Source organism: Nuphar pumila, chromosome 2 (assembly GCF_984573655.1).
Source record: "Nuphar pumila chromosome 2, dmNupPumi1.hap1.1, whole genome shotgun sequence".
NCBI lineage: Eukaryota > Viridiplantae > Streptophyta > Magnoliopsida > Nymphaeales > Nymphaeaceae > Nuphar > Nuphar pumila.
In genome coordinates this window covers 48,865,220-48,889,511 of record NC_143250.1, presented here as the reverse complement: position 1 = coordinate 48,889,511, position 24,292 = coordinate 48,865,220, and the positions used below count along the sequence as shown (strand labels likewise).

The 24,292-nt window shown below is 38.6% G+C and overlaps 1 protein-coding gene across 1 annotated transcript in view; it reads left to right on the top strand.

Moving 5' to 3' along the window:
- EDD1 (glycine-tRNA ligase) overlaps positions 1 to 24,292 on the top strand; it is a 211,065-nt gene that overhangs the window by 37,236 nt on the left and 149,537 nt on the right. The window contains exons 16-17 of the mRNA XM_089995743.1: positions 10,711 to 10,774; positions 22,294 to 22,349. Of these exons, the coding sequence (XP_089851869.1) occupies positions 10,711 to 10,774; positions 22,294 to 22,349 (120 nt within the window). The remainder of the gene's footprint in view (positions 1 to 10,710; positions 10,775 to 22,293; positions 22,350 to 24,292) is intronic.

The following is a 24,292-nucleotide window of genomic DNA, read 5'->3' as shown; positions in this document are numbered from 1 at the left end:
TTCGTTCGGTCTTTCCTCAGATTCCCTCCACCACATCATTTCAGTGTGAAGCATGTCAGCTGGGCAAGCATCATCGAAGTTCGTTCCCTTCGAGTCAGAGTCAGTCTAGTAATAAAGTCTTTGAACTTCTTCATGCAGATGTATGGGGTCCTAGTAAGATTCCTACTAGGACTCAGTGTCGATACTATCTAGTTATTGTTGATGATTTCTCTAAGTTATCATGGGTGTTTTTAATAAAGGAACGATCTGATGTTCCAAATATTATCAAATCTTTAATTCTTGAAATAAAGACTCAGTTTGAATCAAGTGTCAAGATTGTTCGCACTGATAATGCTCTCGAGTTTAAATCAAAAAGTCTGTTACAATTTTACCATGATAGTGGCATCCAACCCCAAACTTCCTGTGCCTATTCATCTCAACAAAATGGGGTGGCTGAGCGAAAACATCGTCACCTACTTGATATTGCCAGGACCATTATGATCCAATCAAATGTTCCTGCGTTATACTGGGGAGATGCAATTACAACTGCTTGCTATCTGATCAACCGCATGCCTTCCTCTTCTGTGGGTGATCAAATTCCAATTCATATCCTAAAACCAAATACCCCTCTCTTCTCCCTCTCGCCCAAAGTGATTGGATGTGTTTGCTTTGTACACAAACTTGGCCCTGACCGTGATAAATTAGCTGCTCAAGCTACACAGTGCATATTTATAGGTTATCCCAAAAATCAAAAGGGATATCGATGTTATGATCCTACTTCTCGCCGAGAGTATGTCAGTGCGGATGTGTCTTTCTTGGAATCCACTCCATATTACTCTAATACTGGTTCCCCGCTGCAGGTTGATCCAGCTGAGTCTTGCCCATTACCTATACCTCCTTTTCCCTTGGAATCCGTGCCCTCATTCCCGAACCACACTTCATCCTCTTCCAGATTTCATAATCCTCCATTGGTATATGTGCGTAGAGATCCACCTCCGCAAGTGCCTCCATCTTCTTCCCCTGAGGTAAGTTCTACTGACAATAATGATCTTCATGATGATGATAACATGGCGATTGCTCTACGAAAGGGGACACGACAATGTACTTTATATCCCATGTCTCGTTTTGTCTCTGAAGCCAGAATTGGAAATCAGATGAAATCTTTTATTTCAGCTTTATCTGCTGAAGTTATTCCTCGGAACTATCAGCAGGTCGAGATTCATACTCACTGGAAGAGGGCTATGCAAGAAGAAATGGATGCCTTAATATCTCAGCATACTTGGGATCTAGTTGATTCCCCTGCAGATGCTGACATTGTTGGATGCAAATGGGTATATACGATAAAGTACAAATCTGATGGTTCAATTGAACGGTACAAGGCCAGATTAGTAGCCAAAGGGTATACTCAGACATATGGTATTGATTTCTTTGAAACTTTTTCTCTTGTTGCACGAATGGGTACCATTCGTCTTGTTCTCTCAGTAGCTGTGCAGCATGGTTGGAGCCTGTCTCAATTAGATGTGAAAAATGCATTTCTATATGGGGACCTATCTGAAACTGTTTACATGCAACAACCTCCAGCATTCGAGGTTGAGGGGGAGTGTCAGAAGGTGTGTAGATTGAAAAAGGCAATTTATGGCTTGAAACAAAGTCCTCGTGCATGGTTTCAGAAGTTGTTTGAAGTAATGTCAGGTTTTGGCTTTGATAGGTCAGCAACAGATCATACACTATTCATAAAGAAAACTAGCTCTGGCATAGTTGTTATGGTGGTATATGTGGATGACATCATTCTTACAGGTAATGATGTGAAAGCTATTGAAGCCACAAAGGCTCATCTTCACAAACACTTTGCTACAAAAGACCTTGGTTCACTCAGGTATTTTCTGGGTATAGAAGTTGCTAGGAGCCGTGAAGGGATGGTGTTGTCTCAACGAAAGTATGTTCTTGACTTATTAAAGGAAACAAGAATGTTGGGAGCTAAACCAGCAAATATTCCCATGGACCATAAAGTTCAGTTGTTTGAAGAAGGGTCAAAACTGGTTGATAGCAAAAGCTATCGCTCCCTAGTTGGGAAACTACTGTATGTAACTGTGACCAGGCCAGATATTGCTTTAGCAGTGAGTAAAGTCAGTCAGTTTATGGACAAACCTACTGAGGTACACTCGAATGCAGCTATTATGATTCTCAGATATCTAAAATTTTCTCCTGGAAAGGGGTTATTGTTCAAGAAAGGTGGACCTCTGGATATAGTGGCCTATTCTGATGCTGACTATGCAGGATCTGTAGTAGATAGAAAATCTACCACAGGATTTTGTGTGTTCCTGGGAGACAACTTAATCTCTTGGAGAAGTAAGAAGCAAAATGTGATTTCTAGGTCTAGTGCAGAATCAGAATATCGGGCTATGGCCCAAACAGCTGCTGAATTGATGTGGGTTCGTACTGTTCTTCTTGATCTCCAGGTGAAGGTTTCTTCTCCCATGACCATGATGTGCGATAACAAAGCTGCAACATACATAGCGAACAATCTTGTATTTCATGAGAGAATAAAGCACATTGAGGTTGATTGCCACTATGTAAGGGATATGGTTCAAGCGGGTCATATCACTACCCAATATCTAAAGTCAGAAGACCAAGTTGCATATATGTTCACAAAACCTCTTGCCAGACCAAAATTTTCAAAATGTTGTGACAAGCTGAGCATGATCGATATCTATGCTCCAGCTTGAGGGGGAGTGTTGAGAATAGGTGGTTTTAAGTAGAGTTATTTTTTATTAAGATGCTTTTTGTAATTTAGTTCTTTATAATAGGGCTGTATTGTAATTAGGTCTTTAAGCCTCTCTCTATTTAACATAGAGAGAGGCCCTAATCTCGATAACGAGTTCTGAGGTTTTCTTTGCAGCCGTCTCTCACTCTTCTCTCTCTCTCTCTTCTCTCTCTCTCTTCTCTATCTCTAGGGTCCAGGTCATCTTCTACAGGTATTCCATTTGAGAAAGTTTTGTAATGAAAAATTCTAATGTACTGATTGTATTCTTGCTAAAATGAAATCAATTCCTTATCAAGAGAACTTTTTCTACTTCAAAATCTCTATAATTAATACATTCTGATGTCTAGGTCTGGATCCTGCTCTAGTAATGTCTAAAGGTGAATATACATATTACGTTATTTTCGTGGATTGCTCTTGATTTACATGGATCTACTTTCTTAGGCACAAATATGAAGTGTTTGAAAACTTCAAAATTTTTCATAAATTAGTAACAAAACTTTTCAAAACCAACATTTCTATTTTTTGTTCTAATTCAGGGGGAGAATACATGTCAAATGACTTTAAAATTTATTTGGACACAAATGAGATCTTTCATCAAAGGTCATGTGCAAACACATCACAACATAATGGCTTACCTGAAAGAAACATAGGCATATAATAGAAACAACTAAAACCTTGCTTATTTCCAAAGATGTTCCAAAACAATTTTGGGTAGAAGTTGCCCTCACTGCGATTTACCCTATAAATCAACTTCCATCTTCAAATCTTTAAAATGTCTCTCATTATGAAAAACTTCACAAAATTTCTCTTAACTATTTTAGACTAAGAACTTTTGGATGTAAATGTTTCGTACTCACCAATAAAAATGATAAGTTATCTCTAAGAGCCATTCTCTGTATATTTTTTGGGTATGATGAGAGTAAAAAAGGGTTTATATGCTATGATTTCAAAAATAATAAACTGAATGTTTCAAGAAATGTTACCTTATTGAAACAAGAGTTTTTTTTATAAGAATGTGCCTGAGAGAGAAAATGAATATATGTTTTAGAATTAGATTCTAAAAGTGATAATGATTAATAGTATCAAACACATGCTCATTGCAGTGGACATCAGGATCACTCTCAAATTATTCAATATAAAAGATAAGATAGCTATCATCTCAATGCCTTGTAAAAATGGATGACAATGATAAAGTCACCATCATGCCCATGAAACTAAATGATACCAATTATGTGATGTGACCTTCAATCATGAAGCATCACATTTGGGGAAAAGGGTTGTGGGGAATAGTAGATGGTTCCGATTCGGAACCAAAACTAATTTTCACAAAAATTGAAAATGAGAAAGATGTGCCTCTCACGAAAGTAGAGAAAAATAAGGCATTGAAAGTGAAAAAAATGAAGGATAAGGCATGCCAAAATCATGTCATGTTGACATCAAGAAATGCTCTAGTATAGCGAAATTCGGGCATGCCAATAAGGCTTGGAAATACCTTAGAAATATGTATTCCCTTAAAGACAATGCATATGTATGCAATTTGCAAGATAAAGTTCGGACTTTGACTCAAAATGATAAAAGTATTAGAGAATATTATAATGAGTTATCGGAACTTTAAGAAAAGTTGGTTCTTCTTGAGCCAAAGTGGCATTGTCTCGAAGATATCGAGTTTTGCCAAAAACAACTCGATATGTAACATTTTTATCAATTTATAAATGGTTTGAGGCCGGAATTTGAAACAACCAAATCAGCTCTTTTATATAGAGGAAAGTTTCCTCTATTATTGACACTATTGAGGAACTAACCATGGAAGAAAATAGACTCAAGAAGAATACTTCAAAGAATAAAGAGGATTCCGTTCTAGCTGTATCTAGACCAAGAAATTATATGTGCACTTATAGGCCACCTCATTTTGGTAGACAAAATATTGATTATGACAAAAGAAAAGTCATTTACCATCATTGTCATGAACCTGGACACTTTAGGCCTCAATGTCCTAAATTAAAGAGAAGAGAAGAGAAGAGAAGAAAAGAGAAGAGAAGAGAAGAGAAGAGGAAAAGAAAAGAAAAGAAAAGAAAAGAAAAGAAAAGAAAAGAAAGTTGCATCCGTTGGTTCATCATAGGAATCAAAAGATCAAACAGATCAAAATGCACTTGTATCTATGGCATAATTAATGAAAATCCTTCAACCTCTTCTCAAGGGAGCATCCTCCTCAACTAAAGCCTCAACCGGAGCAACTATCTCATCCTTCTTCGATCTCGGTAATTTTCCTTGGCTTCTTAACTCTGGTGCTTCTTTTTATGACCCCAAATATCAATAATTTGTCCGAATGTCTTAACAATAACTCAAGCGTGTCAAAAGTTTTCACAGTTGATGGTATATCTCTTGAAATAAAATGAATATAAAATTTTAAAAACCTTCAAAACTCCAAGAAATTCTTTATTTTAGAAGTTAGATATATTCTCAAACTAAATCTACACCTTTTATCTGTCTCTCAAATACCTGATTATGGGTGTAACATCTTCTTCTCTTCTCATGGTTGTTGGGTACAGAATCGCCAGTCAGGAAAGCTGATTGGGGAAGGCCATAGAGAAGGAGGACTACTATATGGATTTTTTGGAATTATCCAATAATGCCTTTTGTTATAATGTTCATAAATTGGATTTGGATATATGGCACAAAATACTTGGCCATCCTCGTATATCCAAAATACAACACTTTTCAAGTTTAGGAAAATTTTGTAATTACAAAAGTTTTGCTTATAAAGATTGTATTCTTGGTAAAATGAAAAGACTACCATTTCATGATAGAACTTTTGTTTCATCCAAGGTTGCCAAACTAGGAAGCGGAAGCAGGAAACGATACGGGAAGCGGAAGCGAGAAGCGAAGCATTTTAAAATTTATAGGAAGTGGGAAGCGAAGTATCAATTTAAAAGAAAAGTATTAAAAAAATGAAGCAATATGGTAATTGAATACGAATCGAACAAGAAACAAATAAAAACTAAAATAAAATTGATCATTCTTATATTTCATGATTTTTTTAGTAAAGGAGTTCAATTTTTGTTAAAATCTAACAAAGATGGTTACTAATTTAAAGAAAGTACATGAAAAGTGAGTGAAAGCGTGCAAAAAATACATGAAAACATGAAAAGAAACGTGAGAAAAGCATATAGGAAGCATAGACCATGTGTGTGAGAAGCATAGAAGAAGCGTGGGGGAATCAAGATTCTCATGAAGTTTCAGAAGCGAGGAGTATCGCGCTTCCAAAGCGAGTTTTCGGGAAGCGAGCTTCCCACCTACCTAAGAAGCTTCCAGTAACTCTGGTTTCATCTAGATCACTTGAGTTAGTATATTCAGACGTTTGGGGTACCGCACCAGTCATATCAAAAGGTAGATATGCATATTATGTAATTTTTGTCGATGACTTCTCTAGGCATACTTGGATCTACTTAAACATAAATTAGATGTATTTTCACATTTTCAAACATTTCACAAAATGGTTTAAAATAAATTTCAAAATGACATTTTCATTTTTCGCACTGATTCAAGGTAAGATTTTTTGTAAAAAGAATTTAAAGACTATCTCAATTTTCATGGTATTACACATCAAAGATCTTTATTGAAACCACTAGGACTTTATTGATAGCAAACCAATTTTCAAAACAGTTTTGGGCCTAACTGCTAGCTATCTCATTAACCGAATGCCATCTTCTTCTTTGAAAAATATAACTCCAATTGAAAAACTTGTCAAATTATCTCGTGATTACTCTAGATTGAGAGTTTTTGTATGCAAATGTTTTGTCTTCACCAACAAAAATGATAAACTCTCCTCCCGTGCCATTCTTTGTACCTTCTTAGGTTATGCAGATCATAAAAAAGGCTATATATGTTATGATTTCAAAAATGAAAAATTGTATGCATCAAGAAATGCGTCCTTAAAAAGAGAAAGTTTTTTTTTTATTTTGAAAAGACCAAGTAACCGAATATTCCTTTTTGATTGATTTGACTTGAAAATCTGATGGATGTGACTATGAATACGACCTAGCAGATGGCCATGGTATTTTTGATTCTGAACATAATGTTACTAATGAAGAGCAAACCCATAGGGACACTAGTTTACAATACTCAAGACGTAGAGAATCCAATCTTCCATGTGCGTTGAAAAAATATTCCGAAGCACAAATCAGGTTATCCAGAGTCTCTAAACCTCCCAGAAAATTTGTCTTACGAATCTTTTTCACTCGTATATAAGGCATTTATTGCATTAATACACTCGTATACAGAACGTTTATCCTATACTCAAGCCAGAAACCATACAGACTGGGTAGAAACCGTGAAGGCAGAATTAAAAGCATTATAAAGGGCAAACACTTAGACCATTCAAGATCTACAAGAAAAGAAACCTATAGGTTGTAGGTGGATTTATAAAGTTAAAACCAAGAGTGACAGAACTCTTGAAAGATATAAAGCCAGATTAGTGGCCATGAGGTATTCCCAAGAGTATGACATCGATTACGAAGAAACTTTTGGTCCAGTTGCTCGGATGCAGGACACTGATAACCTTAGCCTCTATTAGAAAATTACCCATATTTCAAATGGATGTTAAAAATGTTTTCCTCAATGAAAATTTAGTTGAAAAAGTTTATATGGAAGCACCTCCTGGCATTAGTATTCCTAAAGGTAAAAGTCTTCGTTTAGAAAAAGCTCTTTATGGTCTTAAATAGGCCACCAAAAGCCTGGTATGACAGGTTTAGTCATGTAATGCTTGATATTGGATTCATAACTTGTTTGAATGACGCTGCTTTGTTTATTAAGATTTCTAATATAGGGATTCTTCTTCTTCTTCTTTATGTGGATGTCATGATTATCACTAGAGGCGACAAACAATGAGTTGAAAACATTAAAAAACTTCTTAAAAATCATTGTGAAATGACTGATTTAGGTTTATTGAGATATTTTTTAGGAATTTAAGTTGCTTATTCCCCTCGAGGTTTATTTATTAAGTTTTCTTTTGATATTGTTTTCAGGTCTGAAATTGCAGATGATAAGAGAGTGGATACTCCAGAAGTTGTCAACATCAAAATGAGAATCGATGATAGAGAACCTCTTGATGATCTCACTTTTTACAGATTGCTTATTGGAGTACTTTTCTATCTCTCTATTACTAGACCTAATATAGTACACGTTGTACACACAACTAGTTAGTTTCATAACGCCCCCACTTCTGTTCATATGAGAGTAGTTTTGTATATTGTTAGATGCATCAAGTTTTCTCTTTCACGCGGCCTCTTTTTGTTTGCTTTATCCTCATTAGATTTAATTGCTTATATTGATGTTGACTGTGGAGATGATCCCAATAACAGGCACTCAACCACTGGTTTTTGTGTTTTCTTAGGTGAATCCTTTATTTCATGGCGGTATAAAAAGTAGCAGAAGGTTTCTATTTCGTCCATCGAAGTTGAATATCGAGCCATGACCACCACAACAATGGAGGTAGTTTGGCTCAGAAAACTGTTGGCTGACATGAGAGTTGAAGTGACACAAGCTTCACGCATCTGCTGTGACAACATGAGTGCGATCTATATTGCCAACAACCGAACATTTCATGAATGCACCCAACATATTAAATGGATTATAACTATGTCACAGAGGAGTATCTACATGAAACCATTGATTTGCCATATGTTACATCAGAATACCAATTAGCAGATTTCTTCACCAAACCTCTCACTGCTCTTAGATATCATTTCCTCTTGAACAAACTTTCGTTCATTGTACTGTACCTTTGAGAGAGAGTGTTAAAAAATGTACTCATCCATATAACTATATATAATATAATATAATATATTTTATATTTATTTATATTATTTTTATTTTTATTTATTTCTTTTCCATTTCTTTTTTTTTTTGTATTTTTATTTTTGTCTAGTTCAATTTGAACTAGACCTTTAACTAGTCAAGATCCAACTAGACCTTGACTAGTTGATGTTGACCGTCGGCCACCCCCTCTTCGATTGGACCCTGAACCCTCTCCCTTGCTCGACTCTCATAGTCGAACTGTCACTCACCTCGCCTATCGCCTGCATCTGACGTCAGTGCTCTCCCTGTCGCTGACCCCTTTTTAGGTAACCTCTCCCCCCTCTCTCTTTCTCGTGTGTCTTCTTCTTCTACTACTTCTCCTTCTCTTTTTTTTTTGTCGACCGACAGGGGCCTATCGTTCTTTTTTGGCAAACCATGGCCGGGTCGATAGGGGCTAAAGCTCCTGCCAGTTTTTTTGATGGGTCGGCAGGGGAGACACCCCCTCCCGCCTGTGACAAAGTTTTGGGGTGATCCCAACGACTATAGGGTTCTCTCTTTTGTAGATAAAGTAGGGGTGTCAACGGGTCAGGTTTGGTTCGGACCCAGGTGGGAACCCGACTTGGACCAAATTTTCGGGTATGGTATCAGGTCTAGAGTCGGGTCTAATCGGGTCCACTATAAGAAAAACCATACCCAGACCCAATAACTATCACATGAACCAAACTCAATAAAACCGTATTTTTATCATCTTTACATTGAAAAATTGTGGGTCTTAATCGAAACTCAGGTCGGGTCCAAGTCTGGTATAAAATTTCACAAACTATACCCGGGTCCATGTATTAATCAGACCTTCGAGTCCGGACCCTGATCTTAATCAGGTCTTCTTATTTCTCACCATACTCGGACCCTATAGGGTTTTGTTTGGGTGGGGTCTTGGTAAACCAGGCCCGTTGACACCCCTAATATAAAGGGGTTAAAACCTCTCTCTCTTTTTGTGCTTTCTCAAGGCATTTGCCTTTGATAAAATTCATATTTTTTATGTGTGAGTTGTGCCCATAAGCAATTGATTTGTGTTCTCTTTATCGACCCATAACTGGTCATTGTATTTGTGCATGTCCATAAGTGACATCCGCTCAACTCTTGGTGTTTCGTGCCAAGGGCTTGGGGGGGGGGGGGCGGGGTGCCTGGATGGTACTAGTGTAAAGCCTAAGGAGGATGATCCTAGTCATGATACATTGATAAGGAGTGAAAAATGAATAACAGGGGTAGAATCTTAGATTCTTGGGTCTGCCGAGGAGAAAATAGCTATGAATATTTCAAAGTTTCAAGAATCTAAGGATGCATGAGCCTACTTGAAGCAAATATATATGCAAGAAAACTGAGCAAGACAATATCAACTTATACGTGACTTGCGTTCTTTAAGGCAAGAAAATAAGTCCGTTCAGGACTTTTATTCAGAAATGCAGCAGCTGTGGGAATCTCTTGCCTTGATTGAGACGACGAAGCACATTGAGATAGATTGTCACTTCACTCGCATAACCTACTTGGAAGGGATCATATCATTGTGGTACATTGGGACCGCTAGTCAGATAGCGGATTGTTTCACCAAAAGTTTACCCTTGAAGGCATTCCAACCATTTCTTTTCAAACTTGTAATGATTGCGTTCTTATCATCCCACATTTAAGAGGGAGTGTTACAAAATGTCATATTACATGTATATGCGCTACCCTCATAGTCATAATTGTGTACACATGTTTATTATTGAAGGGTATTTTTGTAACATAGCATTAGATACCGTAGTCAACTATTTTTGTAAAATAGCATTAGATAGCGGATTACGTATTGCATGTTCTTCTTCTTCATTACCTCTCTCCTTTCTTCTACTGCAGCAAACATATGTTAAATTTTTTATATGATTGTGCTTCATGTTATGTTCAATGAATTTCTTTTGTTTTGGCATTTTGTTATATTCAAATCTTCATTTGTTTGTTAAATAAATACAGTGGACTAGATAATTTTAGTGGTTATATGGACACAATTTATGATGTTTGGTGCTAAAACTTTGTTGCAGGTATTAGCCATTTATTTAGTTGATGGAATTGATTATTTTTTTTGTTATGAACTTATACTCGGTGATGGGCTTCATCTTCTTTAATCAATTCATTGGCAGGCGGCTGAGGGGTTCTGCCGTAGGTATGGTGTATCACTGGATGCTGTGTTTAAGAAAACTGATGGTGAGCCAATTCTTTGTCCAACCATGTATTATTTGCATACAACATTCAAAATTTGCTTTTCTGAAAGTTCAAAAATTTCAAAAAGAAATTATGTGCCATGTGAACTTCTGGTGTTTGTGTGTTTTTAACATCTTCCTGCTTCAACATTTTTATATTTGAGTTTCATTCCATTCCCTTCACCTCATATCAATAAAACTCTTTAATGTAGCTTCTTGCAACATTTTGAACATCCGGCATTTGCTTGAAAATTTTGTTGTTTAACTGGTCATCTTTTTGTTCTTGCTGCTTTTTTCATTCTACTAGGCCTTGTCTCTAGTCAGAGCTTGCCAGTTTGTTTGTTTTTTAGAACTCTATTATCAATCACATTGTTAAAATTTCTGCCAATATGTTTTGATAATTCTTGCCATAAACCAAACTTGGTGGCCTATATTAGGCATTGCCATGGACACATAAATAACTTGGGAATAATGATGTTGGATTTCTTTGTTGCATAAAAATCGAGATTTCTTTAGGGACACATTTATGTTTGTATACTTGAGCATGTGCATGGATAAGCATGCTTCCATGCACATGTTTATGTTGTATATGTACAAATCAGTGTTGTGAAAAGCATTGAGGCGTAGCGAGGCTCTCTGCCAAAATCCGAGGCGAGGAGTAAAGCGTAAGCCTCAAAGTTTTTTTTTAAAACTTAAAAAACTATAAAAAATATCTAAAATTATAAATAAATAAAAAATTCTTTATTGATGAAGCAACAACCAACAAGAAATAAAAAATCTCAAATAAATACTGAAAAATATTTGATTAACGTGTAAAAATAACATTAATGCAACAACTTGAACTATGTAAGTATCTAAGAAATAAAACATGAGATTTCATTAAATAAAAAATTAACATTAACAACGAAATGCATATTAGCATTTAACAATATCATGTCATAATTAGAAAATGCATTTTAGCATTAACAACCAAATGTTAATATATATATATATATATATATATATATATATATATAAAAGAAAATGCATGTTTTCATTTCCATATATATATAGGGTTGTGACTGCATGTAATTGCATGACTTGATTTTGCCACTAAAAGGGTTTAACGTCACATTCTAGAAGAGATTATTGCTCCTACGAAATTGAATACATTGAATAAGTTGACACAGGGATATTAATTTTCTGTGAAACGAAGCAACTAATCTCAATAACTTCATTAACGTGGTTGCTTCGAGTGTCTATTAGACTGCAAATTGGTGAACCTGCTACTAAGGGTGTCAATGGATTGGGTATGACCCGATCCTGACCCATATTGGATCTTATAGGGCCAGGGTTTGGTTGCAAAGATGGGATTCTGATTAATTATTCAGGTTGGACCCATGAGGTTCGATTATTATATAGGTTGGGTATGGTTTATAAAATTTTATACCAAACTAGGTATGACCGGAGTTTCAGTAAGATTATCAATTTTTCAATGTAAAATAATTAAAAATATTATTTTGCCAGGTATGGACTGGGTCTAGTTTATGTAATTTTTATTGGATTTGGGTATAGTTTTTCTTATAAAAATCCGGTTAAACCCGAATCTTGATCCGATACCTACATTACTTAGTCGGATTCAGGTATGGACCCACTCATTTTAACATAGGTCCAACCCATTGACACCCCTACCTGGCACTGCCTGTGCATTTATCATGCCCTTTTTTTTATATTTACACATAGAAACCACCCCTAGGATCAAAGACCTAGCCGTGTTGGATTTGCCGGACGTACTTACGTTCAACGGGCTTGAACAGGGTAGTAAATGCCCTTTTTACTAGCAGCTTAGTTAAAAATGCGTAAAAAAACCCTAATTTTGGTCAAATGAGGGCTTTGACCCTCATTTGACTAAAAAATTCGAGTCGTGTACGCCTCGGCTTGAGGGACACCTCGCCTCGAGGCATGCGCATCAAGGCGTATGAGGCGCACACCTCGGGGCTTTTGCGCTTTGTACATGCGCCTCCAGGCATAAAGCCCCTCGCCTTGAGGCAAGGCGCGTTTTTTGCGCCTTGAGGCGCGTTTTTAATAACACTGGTACAAAAACATAATCTCTTTGTTGATATAAAAATGTGAAGTGTTTTTCCTAGTGTGTGAAAAGTTATTCTATTTTCTATTCCTTTTTGTGTTTATTTGTTTTACATTTAGGATAATTCTCCTAAATCTGTATGTGTATCTTTTTATCATCATTAAGCCTTGTTCCATCTCCAAGCTGCTCAATCTTTCTTGTCCCTACTTATTCTTGTGGGAAGTCTTTATCAATCTCTCATTTTTTGGGGCTTCTTCGACAAATATCATGTCACCCTTTTATCACAGTATTACTTCATATGTTCTTTGTGATGAAATAAGCCTCTCACATGAGATTGTGTAAAACCCTCGGAAAAAAAAATTGGACTTAGGCCAGATCCGGACCAGGACCCGACCCAGATCCGGTGGTTAGTCGGTTGCATGCTTATAAAAGCACGCAGCGGCAAAGGGGGGGGGGGGCGGTCTCTCGAAACCTCCTTCCCCTCTGCTCTCTCGTTCTCTCTCTCTCTCTCTCTCCACTTTCTCTTCCCCGATCCCCCTCTCGTTTCTGCTCACCAGAGACCCCCCGACAACCCACCACCTCTTTCCCTCTCTGTTTCTCACTCTCTCTCGCTCGTCTGCCAACGCCAACGACCTTCTGTCCGACAACCCTCAGGTGACCACCCCTCACCTCTCATGTTGACGGGATCGACATAGGCGACCCTGACCCGAGCTCCCTTTCGGAAACCCAAGGTCGGCAGCCTAGGTGCGCACCCCTCTGCTGCCTCCTCTTCCCATTTTCTTTTCTTCTTCCTTCTGTCGATCGACAGGGGCAAAAGCCTCTGCCTGTCGGTCTTTTACGGCAGGGAATGGCCGTCCGACAATGGCTCTAGCCCCTGCCACTTTGCCGACAGCTCGGCAGGGGTAAAACCCCTGCCACCTGTGAGTAGGGATGGCAGTGAACCTGGGGAAAGCGGGGCCCCGCCTCGCCCCGTTTGGACCGGGGATGAAGGGCATGAAATGAGGATGGAGGCGGGGACGAAGGTTAAAATCCATCCCCGTTCGAGGATGGAGGCAGGGATGGACGTACACTTTTCCCCGCCCCGCCCCGTCACTGCCACGATCTCCGCCTCATCCCCGTCCCCGCCACTTTTCCCCGCAATAGCCCCGCCCTGCCTCATCTCCGCTTGAACCGGGGATGGAGGACATGAAACGGGGATGAAGGCGGGGGTGGAGGTTAAAATCCATCCCCGCCGGGGATGGAGGGGGGGGGGGTGGAGGTTCTAATCTTGAGGCGGGGCGGGGGTGGAGACCTTGTCCCCCGCCCCGCCCCACTGCCATCCCTACCTGTGAGAAGGGTTCTGGCAGGGTTTTTGGGGCCCCTGCCTGCCCTTTTGTTTTCACAGGGAGGATCGAGCCCTCCCTGTCTCCTTTTTGTCGCGCAGGGGAGGGTTCAACCCTCCCTGCCTTTGTTTGTTGCGTGGAAAGGATCGAGCCCTCCCTGTCTACGTGCTATGCAGGGGAGGGTTCGACCCTCCCTGCCTTCGTAGTACGTTGGAGGAGCCCCGTCCTCGGTCCCTTTATGTTAGGGGAGGGGTCGAGCCCCTCCCTGCTTGTCTTTTATACAAGGCGAGGGGTCAAGCCCCTCCCTACTTGTCTATTGCACAGGGAAGGGGTCAACCCCCTTCCTGCTTCTGTGTTTCGTTTGGAAGGGGCCAAGTCCCCCTTCCTCCCTCTATTGGTCGGGGGAGGGGTCGAGCCCCCTCCCTGTACCCTCGATGTTCAGGGGAGGGGCTGCGACCCTCCTTGTTCAGGGGAGGGGTTCTTGCTCCCTCTCCTCTGGCGTCAGGCAGGGGCTTCACCCCCTGCCTGTTTGTGTGTTCGTCAGGCAGGGGCCAAGCCCCTGCCTATTTGCGTATTCGGTAGGCAGGGGCGAAGCCCTCTGCCTCCCTTTTTGTGGCTAGCGGGCAAGAGCCTCGCTCCTGCCTCTTTGTCCTTCCGGCAGGCAGGGTGCAACCCTTGCCTCTGTTTGAACCATCGTCAGGCATGGGTGCAGCCCTTGCCTCTGTCCCCTACCTCCCGGTTTCTTGATGACAACAGGTCAGCAGGAGCTCGCAGCCCCTGCCCCTGCATCTTACACTGAAAGCAGGTTCGCAGAGGCATGCTACCCCCGCCTCTGCTTCATCAAGACAGAACAACAACAACACCCCTGTCTTCTCTACTTTTAAGATTGAGATAGCATGTTAACGCCTCGCTTTTGCAGCTCGTGCGATAGATCCAGCTCGCGCCCTGCGGCCTGAGCCGTCAACCGCTTACACCCAAAGACACTAGCAATCTCGCAACTCCCCAAGGTAGGAGAAGATTCCACAGAGGATTTGAACAATTGAATTGAGTTCAATTAACTAAAAAGGACAATTAAATAAATATATATGCACATATATATATTTATATGAGTACACATTTAAGTCAAGGACGCGGTTTCACAATCCTTGTCCTTTACTTTCTATCATGTCTTTCCTTTGCCGTCGCGCATTGCGCCCATGCTCTTGCTTTTGCAAATGTTTCGTTACTGTCTTGCCATTGCAGATGACGCTTAAGTTTTCGCTCATTCATGTGCTATAAAGGCATCCTCGTGGAGGATGTGTAATGACATATGCGGAAAAGAAATGTATGCCCTACAATGGACATTCACACATAGAAATCAAAGAACAAGTCCAAAAGAGGACATACACAAAAGCCAATAATGGCTAGAAAGCATAAAATCTTATAAATGCACTAAAGGGCTTGAAGAAGCCACACATTACAAAGGGGGAGACCCCACTTATTTATCGGCAAGAGAGGAGTGAGGGAGAGTTAGAGAAAAGCAAGAGAGAGGGACCATTGGGAGTCCCAACAAGGAGTTGTTGGGCTCCCAACGGTCACAATTGTGACCGTTGGGGGCCCAACGACTTTTTGTTGGATCCCCCAATGGTTGTGCATTAAATGCACAAAAGAAACAAAAAAAAGACAAAAAAGAAATAAGAAAAAATAGAAAAAGAAAAAGGAAAAAAGAAGAAAAGGAAAAAGTCTAAAATGCCCCTATTGGGCGAGTTTACAGAACTACCCCTTATCGGGTAGTGAAGGATAAATATATTTATATATATATATAAATATATATATTACATATATTTTAACACCCTCCCTCAAGCTTTACAGGGATACAACAGAAAGCTTGTTGAGAAGAAACATGAAACGAGGAGCTGCAAGAGCTTTGGTGAAGAAGTCCGCCAACTGGTACTCGGATGTGACGTAGGGCAGTGCTATGGTTCCTTTTAGGTATTCATCTCGAACATAGTGGCAATCCATCTCAATGTGTTTAGTACGCTCATGGAAGGTGTGGTTGCTTGCAATATAGATAGCACTCTTGTTATCGCAACACATCTTCAAAGGAGTTGAGATGACGATGCCCATATCACAGAGGAGACTTCTAAGCCACACAAGCTCCATGGTTGTAGTGGCCATTGCACGATATTCCGCTTCAGTTGAGGACAATGATACTTTATGCTGCTTCTTGCATCTCCAAGAAATCATAGTCACCTAAGAAATCACAAAAACCACTGGTTGAGACTCTATCATTGGGATTTCCTCCCCAATCAGCATCTGTATAAGCAATTAAATCAAGGGATGATGAGGATGAAAGAAAAACTCCTTTAGTTATGGTGTTTTTAATATATCTGACAATCCTTAAGATTGCACTCATGTGCACAGTTGTAGGTGCATGTTGAAACTGACTGACGGAGTGAACTGCATGAGCTATGTCTGGCCGAGTGATGGATAAGTATGTCAAAGACCCAACGAGTTGACGGTAGGGAGTAGGATTCTCAAGAAGTGTCTCATCTTCCAGCCTTAGCTTTGCATTGATAACATCAGGGGTTTCTGTCTTCTTATCATCTGAAATTCCAGACTTATAACAAATGTCAGCAGCAAGTTTCATCTGAGAGAGAATATACCCTAGGGGTGAATATGCAACTTCAATACGTAAAAAATATCTTAAGAAACCAAGGTCAAACATGTCAAAATTTTCTTTTAAATTTTTGTTAATATCATGGATGCCTTGCTCATCACTTCCAGTGATGATCATATCATCAACATATAGTAGTAGAATAACTATAGAGGACCCTGCACTTTTCATAAATAACGCAGTGTTAGTATAACATGAACGAAAATTTAGGCTAGTCATTACATTGCTAAATCTATCATGCCAAGCCTTTGGAGCTTGTCTTAACCAATAAAGTGCCTTTTTTAGTTTAAGAATTTTGTTTTCACCAATAGATACTCTTGGTGGAGGATCCATATAGACCTCTTCACTTAGTTCACCATTAAGAAATACGTTCTTAACATCCAATTGATAGATAGGCCATTTTTTAACGGATGCAACCGCAATAAGAGTCCTAGCACTAGTCATTCTAGCTACGGGAGCGAAGGTTTCTTCATAGTCTATTCCGTACTCTTGAGCATATCATTTGGCTACCAACCTAGCTTTATAACGTTCTAATGGCCCATCACTTTTAGCTTTAATTTTGAATACCCATCTACATCCAATAGACTTCTTTCCAGTGGGTAATGAAGTTATTTCCCAAGTTTTAGCCTTTTCAAGGGCACTAAGTTCTAGTTTCATGGCTTCAACCCATTAAGGAATGTTTTTGGCTTCATTATAGTGTGATGGTTCATGATAAGAGTGTAATGCAATTAGGCATGCCCTATATTTAGGTGTTAGGGACTCATAGGAAACAAACCTATTAGGAGGATTGAAGATTCGGCTAGATCTTCTTAAAGAGGTTTCTTCTATGTTGGAACTTTGAAAATATTTTTCTAAAGCGCTTATGGGAGTTTCTTGACCACGCCTAGCATAGGTTTGAATTGACCTATTTTCAAAATCATTACTTCCATTTTCGACATTACTAAGAGGAGTATCCTCTAAATCATTATGAACATCCTCTTCGTGAGGAGTCACATCTTCTTGAGAGAGAAGATCAAATACAAAAAGCATATTCGCTTTCATCAATATCTTTATTTTTCTCAAAGCCGTTCTCATTTTCTAAAAAGGTAACATTTTTGGATACATATAGTTTGTTACTTTTGGGATCGAAGCACCTAAAACCTTTTTGATTTTCTCCGTATCCTAAGAACACACATTCGATAGCTTTGGGAGATAACTTATCTCTTTTATGTGTAAGGACAAAACACTTACACCCAAAAATTCTTAATTTATTAAAATCGGGTGTTCTTTCAAAAAGTTTTTCATATGGAGATATATTTTGTAGGGATGAGGATATCATTCTATTTATCAAATAAGTGGAGGTTAAGGCGGCTTCGGCCCAATAGCATTTTGGAATTTCTTTGGAAATGAGAAGAGTCCTAGTGGTTTCCAAGATGTGTCTATGCTTTCTCTCGGCTAGACCGTTTTGTTGGGGAGTCCTAGGACATGACCTTCGATGACAAATGCCATTGGTTTCCAAGTATTCTTGAAATTCATTTGATAGATATTCTCCACCGGAATCGGATCGAAGAATGGAGATATTAGTTGAAAATTGATTTTTGACAATCATATGAAATTTTTTAAAGAAATTAAAAACTTCGGATTTTAGATTGAGAAAATAGATCTACACATATCGAGTGAAATCATCAATGAAAGTAACATAATATGAGTATCCTCCTTTTGATATGACATGAGAAGGACCCCAAACATCCGAATGAACTAATTCAAAGGGTTTTTTGGACACAAATGTTCTCTTTGGAAAATGGGTGGATTTCATTTTTCCAAAAATACAACCCTTGCAAACAAAATGTTTCTCATTACAAATTTTTTTTTTCAAAAGGAAAGGAGTACATTTTTGAGAAGCTTGGATGTCCAAGTCTTTGATGCCAAGTTTCAATATTTTTATCTTGGACATGATTACAAAATGAGTTAGTGGGAAGTTTCAAATTGTTCATGTAGTAGAGATCTCCCCTCCTATGGCCTTGCCCAATCCGCTTCCCGGACTGGAGATCCTGTATTGAGAAATCCTTGGTTGAGAAGGAGATTTCACATCCATGATCACATATTTGAGAGACAGATAAAAGATTTAAATTAGGTTGAGGTACTACTCTTACATGTGGCAAAAAAAAATCTTTTGAAAAGTCTAAGGTTCCAAAACTTTTAACTTGTAAAGAGGTACCATCGGCGGTGGAAACAAAAGAATTTTTGGAGTTGCTACATACATTGGATAGTCCATTTTCAATAGGGGTCATATGAAAAGATGCTCCAGAATCAAGAATCCAAGAAGGCGTACCTGGAGGAGAAGAAGAGGCAATGGCGGCTCTCGAAGTTGACGGCGATTTGAGTAGAATTTGAAGTGCTTCGGATAGTTGAGCAAGGAAAAAGGACTCTTTCCTTTTCATTGGCTCCTCCTTCTTTTGTGGGATTTCTTCAATAATAGCAACTTTACCTTTTGGAGGTTCATTTATCTTTGGACAATTAGGTCTTATATGACCCGGTTCTTGACAATGATGGCAAATGACTTTCCTATAATTGCCATTATAGTTATTTTGCCTCCCAAAGCGTGGAGGCTTATAAGCTTTCATATGATTGTCGGGTTTAGACACGGCAAAAACTTCATCTTCTCCTTTAATCATGCCAAGACGTGTTTCTTCTTGGCATATTTCGGCTATGGCATCTTCCAGTGGAAGCGGTTTTGATCTATGAAGAAGGGAGGACCTAACTTGTTCATATTCGGGCCTAAGCCCATGTAAAAATTGAAAAAAGTGCTCTTTATCCATTTGTGCTCTTCGCATTTCGACATCTTCACTAGATACCCATTTGGGTTCAAGAAGGGATAGCTCATCCCATAAAGGTCCAAGAGTGCTATAGTAATCTCTTACACACATTTCACCTTGCTTAATGGTACGGATTTTTTCTTGGATAAAGAATTGACGAGCAAGGTCTTTTTGGGTATACATACCTTTCATAAAGAACCATGCTTCATTTGCTACGCGGAATTTAGTAATGTTGGCGCAAATCTTTAGCTCCACGTTATTCATGAACCATGCAAGAATTTTTGCATGCTTACTTTCCCAATCTTCTACCTTGGATTGGTGATCTTCAATAGCCTTCATGCGAGCATTTCCTTCTAAAGCCTTTTCTTGATCACCATCTATTTTTGTAAGTTGAAGTTGAGGTTCCCTAATGGTGCCCATAACATATCCCCAAAGCTTTTTACCTTTGAGGTTGTTCTCCATGGCGGCGACCCACATCATGTAGTTAGTACCATTAAGCTTGAAGGAGAGATCAATCTTTTGTTCTCCTTCCATTATATAATCAAGAATGGAGGACAAACAAAGAGAGAGATAAAACTAGACAACTAGCTATATGGATCAAGAGCACAACTAAGGCTCTGATGCCATGTAATGAAATATGCGAAAAAGAAATGTATGTCCTACAATGGACTTTCACACATAGAAATCAAAGAACAAGTCCAAAAGACGACATACACAAAAGCCAATAATGGCTAGAAAGCATAAAATCTTATAAAGGCACTAAAGGGCTTGAAGAAGCCACACATTACAAAGGGGGAGACCCCACTTATTTATAGGCAACAGAGGAGTGAGGGAGAGTTAGAGAAAAGCAAGAGAGAGGGACCATTGGGAGTCCCAACAAGGAGTCGTTGGTCTCCCAACGGTCACAATTGTGACCGTTGGGGGCCCAACGACTCTTTGTTGGGGCCCCCAATGGCTGTGCATTAAATGCACAAAAGAAACAAAAAAAAAGACAAAAAAGAAATAAGAAAAAATAGAAAAAGAAAAAGGAAAAAGGAAGAAAAGGAAAAAGTCTAAAATGCCCCTATTGGGCGAGTTTACAGAACTACCCCTTATCGGGTAGTGAAGGATATATATATATATATATATATAAATATATATATTACATATATTTTAACAGGATGAATGGGCATTTACCGCTCTTGCTCTTGCGATTAGAGTTGAGTCAGGGGCTTAACGATACATCCTCGTCTAAGGAGAGGGATCCCTAGCAAAGATCCTGGCTTTTTGAGTGAGCAGTCTTGCAAAATAGACTTTAGAATTTAGGGAGTTGCGCAAAAGCATCAAAGACTGCCCAAATCGAAGTATTTGGAAGGATGCGATTGGCTGGTTCTGTTCGTCTATCCGACATATCTCGGGTAACCCCGAATTGGGGCTTGAGCAAAGTTCTTAGCGGGAGTTCTGTTGAGAAACTCGTATCTCGTTTATCGAGGTCAGTATCGAGTCATGCGAGACATGTAGATACCACGATAGCAGATGAGATTCTAGAAAAGTACATGCCCAATGTTGGCACAAGTTATTGGCTGTTTCAAAAGATAAATAATGTCAAAAGTAAAGTTTGAGAAACATTACATCCTTGCGAAACACTTTTGTTGAGGCTCCTATTGAGGAACTATATCCCTTTCATCGTAGAGTACTTGTAGTCGTGCACTGCACGCTATTACTGCGATGATCGGATGAGACAATCATATGACCTCGAACAATGCTAAATGCACAATGCTGTAAACACATAAGAATGATATCACCTTCACAGGCAAGATGCTCGAGTGACTGAAAGCCGTCATCTTAGGAGCAGACTCAACTAGCTATTCGGGTTATTAAAGATACATAGAATAACAGACGCCCGAACTAGTCTCAGTTGTTTCTACGATTCGTCTGCGCGTACCCGCATATTGGCATTTGATTCCAAAGCATTGTTCTCAAAATAAGTGGCCTTGAAACGGTCTTTGGTATGCATTTGTGGAACCCCACCTAACCTAAACATCCGGTGAGAATATATTTGGATGCATTAGATTCTCAGAGAATCATTCTCTAGTTTCTTGTAGACTGTTTTCAGGCACCTTCTGGTCACCCCTTTTGGTGTACTGTCTTCTATTTTGTGATTTCTTTTGTTTGTTTCCCTAAAATTGATCGACTGTTCAACTAATCATCCAACAAGGAGTATGTTGCTTACTACACATAAATTTCTTACCTCTATTATTTGGCTTTTATTTTAACTGCTGAGAACTGCTAGCAATTTCAAAAGGCTTTCACATGCATATGTTGATGAGTGAAGTTTGTGAATCTTTTTTTTAATCGTATCATGTTTGACAGTTCGGGGAGCAAGTATGGTTCTCGTATGTTGCACCTTCTTGCCTGTTCCTTAGTTTGCTTATTAATTCCTCCATTTTGTTTGCTTTTAGTGTATCATATGTTCTTATAATATTTCTTCCTTGTTTGCTGAATCTTATATTTGAAATAGACAGTGTTAGTCTATACTTAAACCATGCCAATGAGATCCTATTTCACATTTCATAGGCATTTAGGGTGTATTATCTACTGTCATCTGAAGGGACCTCTCTTCATTGATTTATTTGACTTTATTTTGAAGCCTCAGTTGTAACTATTATTATCGTTTTGAGTCCTAATATTATTGTTTTTCTTAAGGGAAGGCAAGCTATCTTTTTGTCAAAACAAGGGTGCCTGTTCGACATGCTTTTGAGGTAGGCAAATAGAGGTCTTTTTTGTTCATTTTCCTTTTCTTATTGGTGGATCTGTTGGAGTGTTTTGACCATTGTTCTAGATTTTCATAAATTCTACTGTTGTCGATTGGGAGAAATAGTTCTTTGCTTTATATTCAATGTATTTTTTGTCGCTACTCAAGTGTCCTCATTTGCATGTGCTTGTATGTTGTCATCAAAATAATATCTGGCTTTGGTTACTCATGTTTCCTTTTCTTCCTCCGAATCGACTGCAGGATGTTTACTTGTTTGATGTACAAAAGGGAAGTCTTTTCTTTTGTCCTTCTTTATCTTTGTCTCATAAATTTTCAGTAGTATATAGGAGTATTTAATTAATTTAGTATAGAAATGATTTGTAGTGTGTTTCATCTGTAGAAATCCATATTGTGTTGAAATTCTTTATACACAATATTGAAGTTTTCTTTTGATCCTTGTTAATACATTTGGTTTTGGAATTGAAATCTTGTTTTGGTGATTCATAGATTTTGTATTGGTAACTGTGAGATGTCCAAATTCCTTTTCTTTTGAATGTGGAAAAGGGACTTTTAGGTTTTATTAACAATTTCCCTTTTGTCGTACATTTTTAATAATTGGTGGAGGGTTGAACAAGCTCAAGCTGACTAGTTCATCAAGCATGATTCCAGTTACAAGATGATGCATAGAATTTCCATACCAGGGAACATTGGGAAATATCCCCTTAAATCCCATTACCACAACATCCGTCTTAAACCTTCAATGCAATATCCAAACTCACTGGTAATCTATGATGGTTCCAGTTACTGGACCAGTTGGACAAGAATGTGAAATCATCTCCATCAAATTGCTGCCAGTATCTTCTAGCCATAGAGCTGGCATATTTCACATAAATGCTATATCCCATAGACATCATAAGATGTGCATATTGCATAGATGCACAAATGGTACAGAAACACTGAGGGTTCCAACGCACTTTATGTCTCTTCTTTGAAATGACTCCACGAACCAAGACCTCACATAGTGAATGTGGTTCGAGAATTTTAGTTTCTCGTGGAGATCATATGAGAATACAAAGTATTGGAAGACCTGACTTAAAGCTGGGATTAGTCATGCATAATATGGCAACAAAAATCCATCTTATCTGATAAAAATCCAAATACAAGATGTAAAATCCAATAAATACCACATATTTATCTTGGATTTGACAGATTGTATGCCATAAATAGCAATCTTGCCCATCATACAAATCGATAGCAAGAGACCATCAGGTTCATACACCTTCCAAGTAAAAAAGCACAAGCCAGTATAAAATTCTAAGATCAACACTAGTAAAAGACATTTGATCACCAGAAATAAGTAAAAAGTTCAAGAAAATTTCTTAGTTTTGAATTTTTTTATTAGTCATCACAATGGCAATAAGTCTCACCAACCACATCGCAGACATGAACATGTGCACAGACTGGCAGAATTTGAGTTCCATAAAAAATGTCTATCCAAGATCACTTTCCCCCCTTCTCTTGTACATGCGATTAGCCAATTATTAGTAGGTTTTCATTCAGTTTACATGGTGTATTCAAGTTTCTAGTATGTTTGATTCATGCTCACACAAAATTATGTATCCTTTTAACAATTCCACGGACTGTACACCTGTTCTTGTCATTTATGCTGTCATTTTTGAGTAAGCATTGTGTTTTTTGTGTGCACTCTCTCTCTTACTGCTAGCCATATATCTTGATATTGTTCACCATTTGAGTACAATGTTTCTATAATGTTGATATGTGGTTTTCTTTGCCCATGTTCCGCTCTTACTGTATAAAGGGAAGCTTAAGTGCATGGTCAAGTTTATATGCCCTAGGTTTAGCCATCAGTGGACTTTTGAAATGTTGCTACAGACATGTGCATCTTGTTGTCTTGCAATTGCTGTTATGTGGTCATTGTGTTATGAGGAA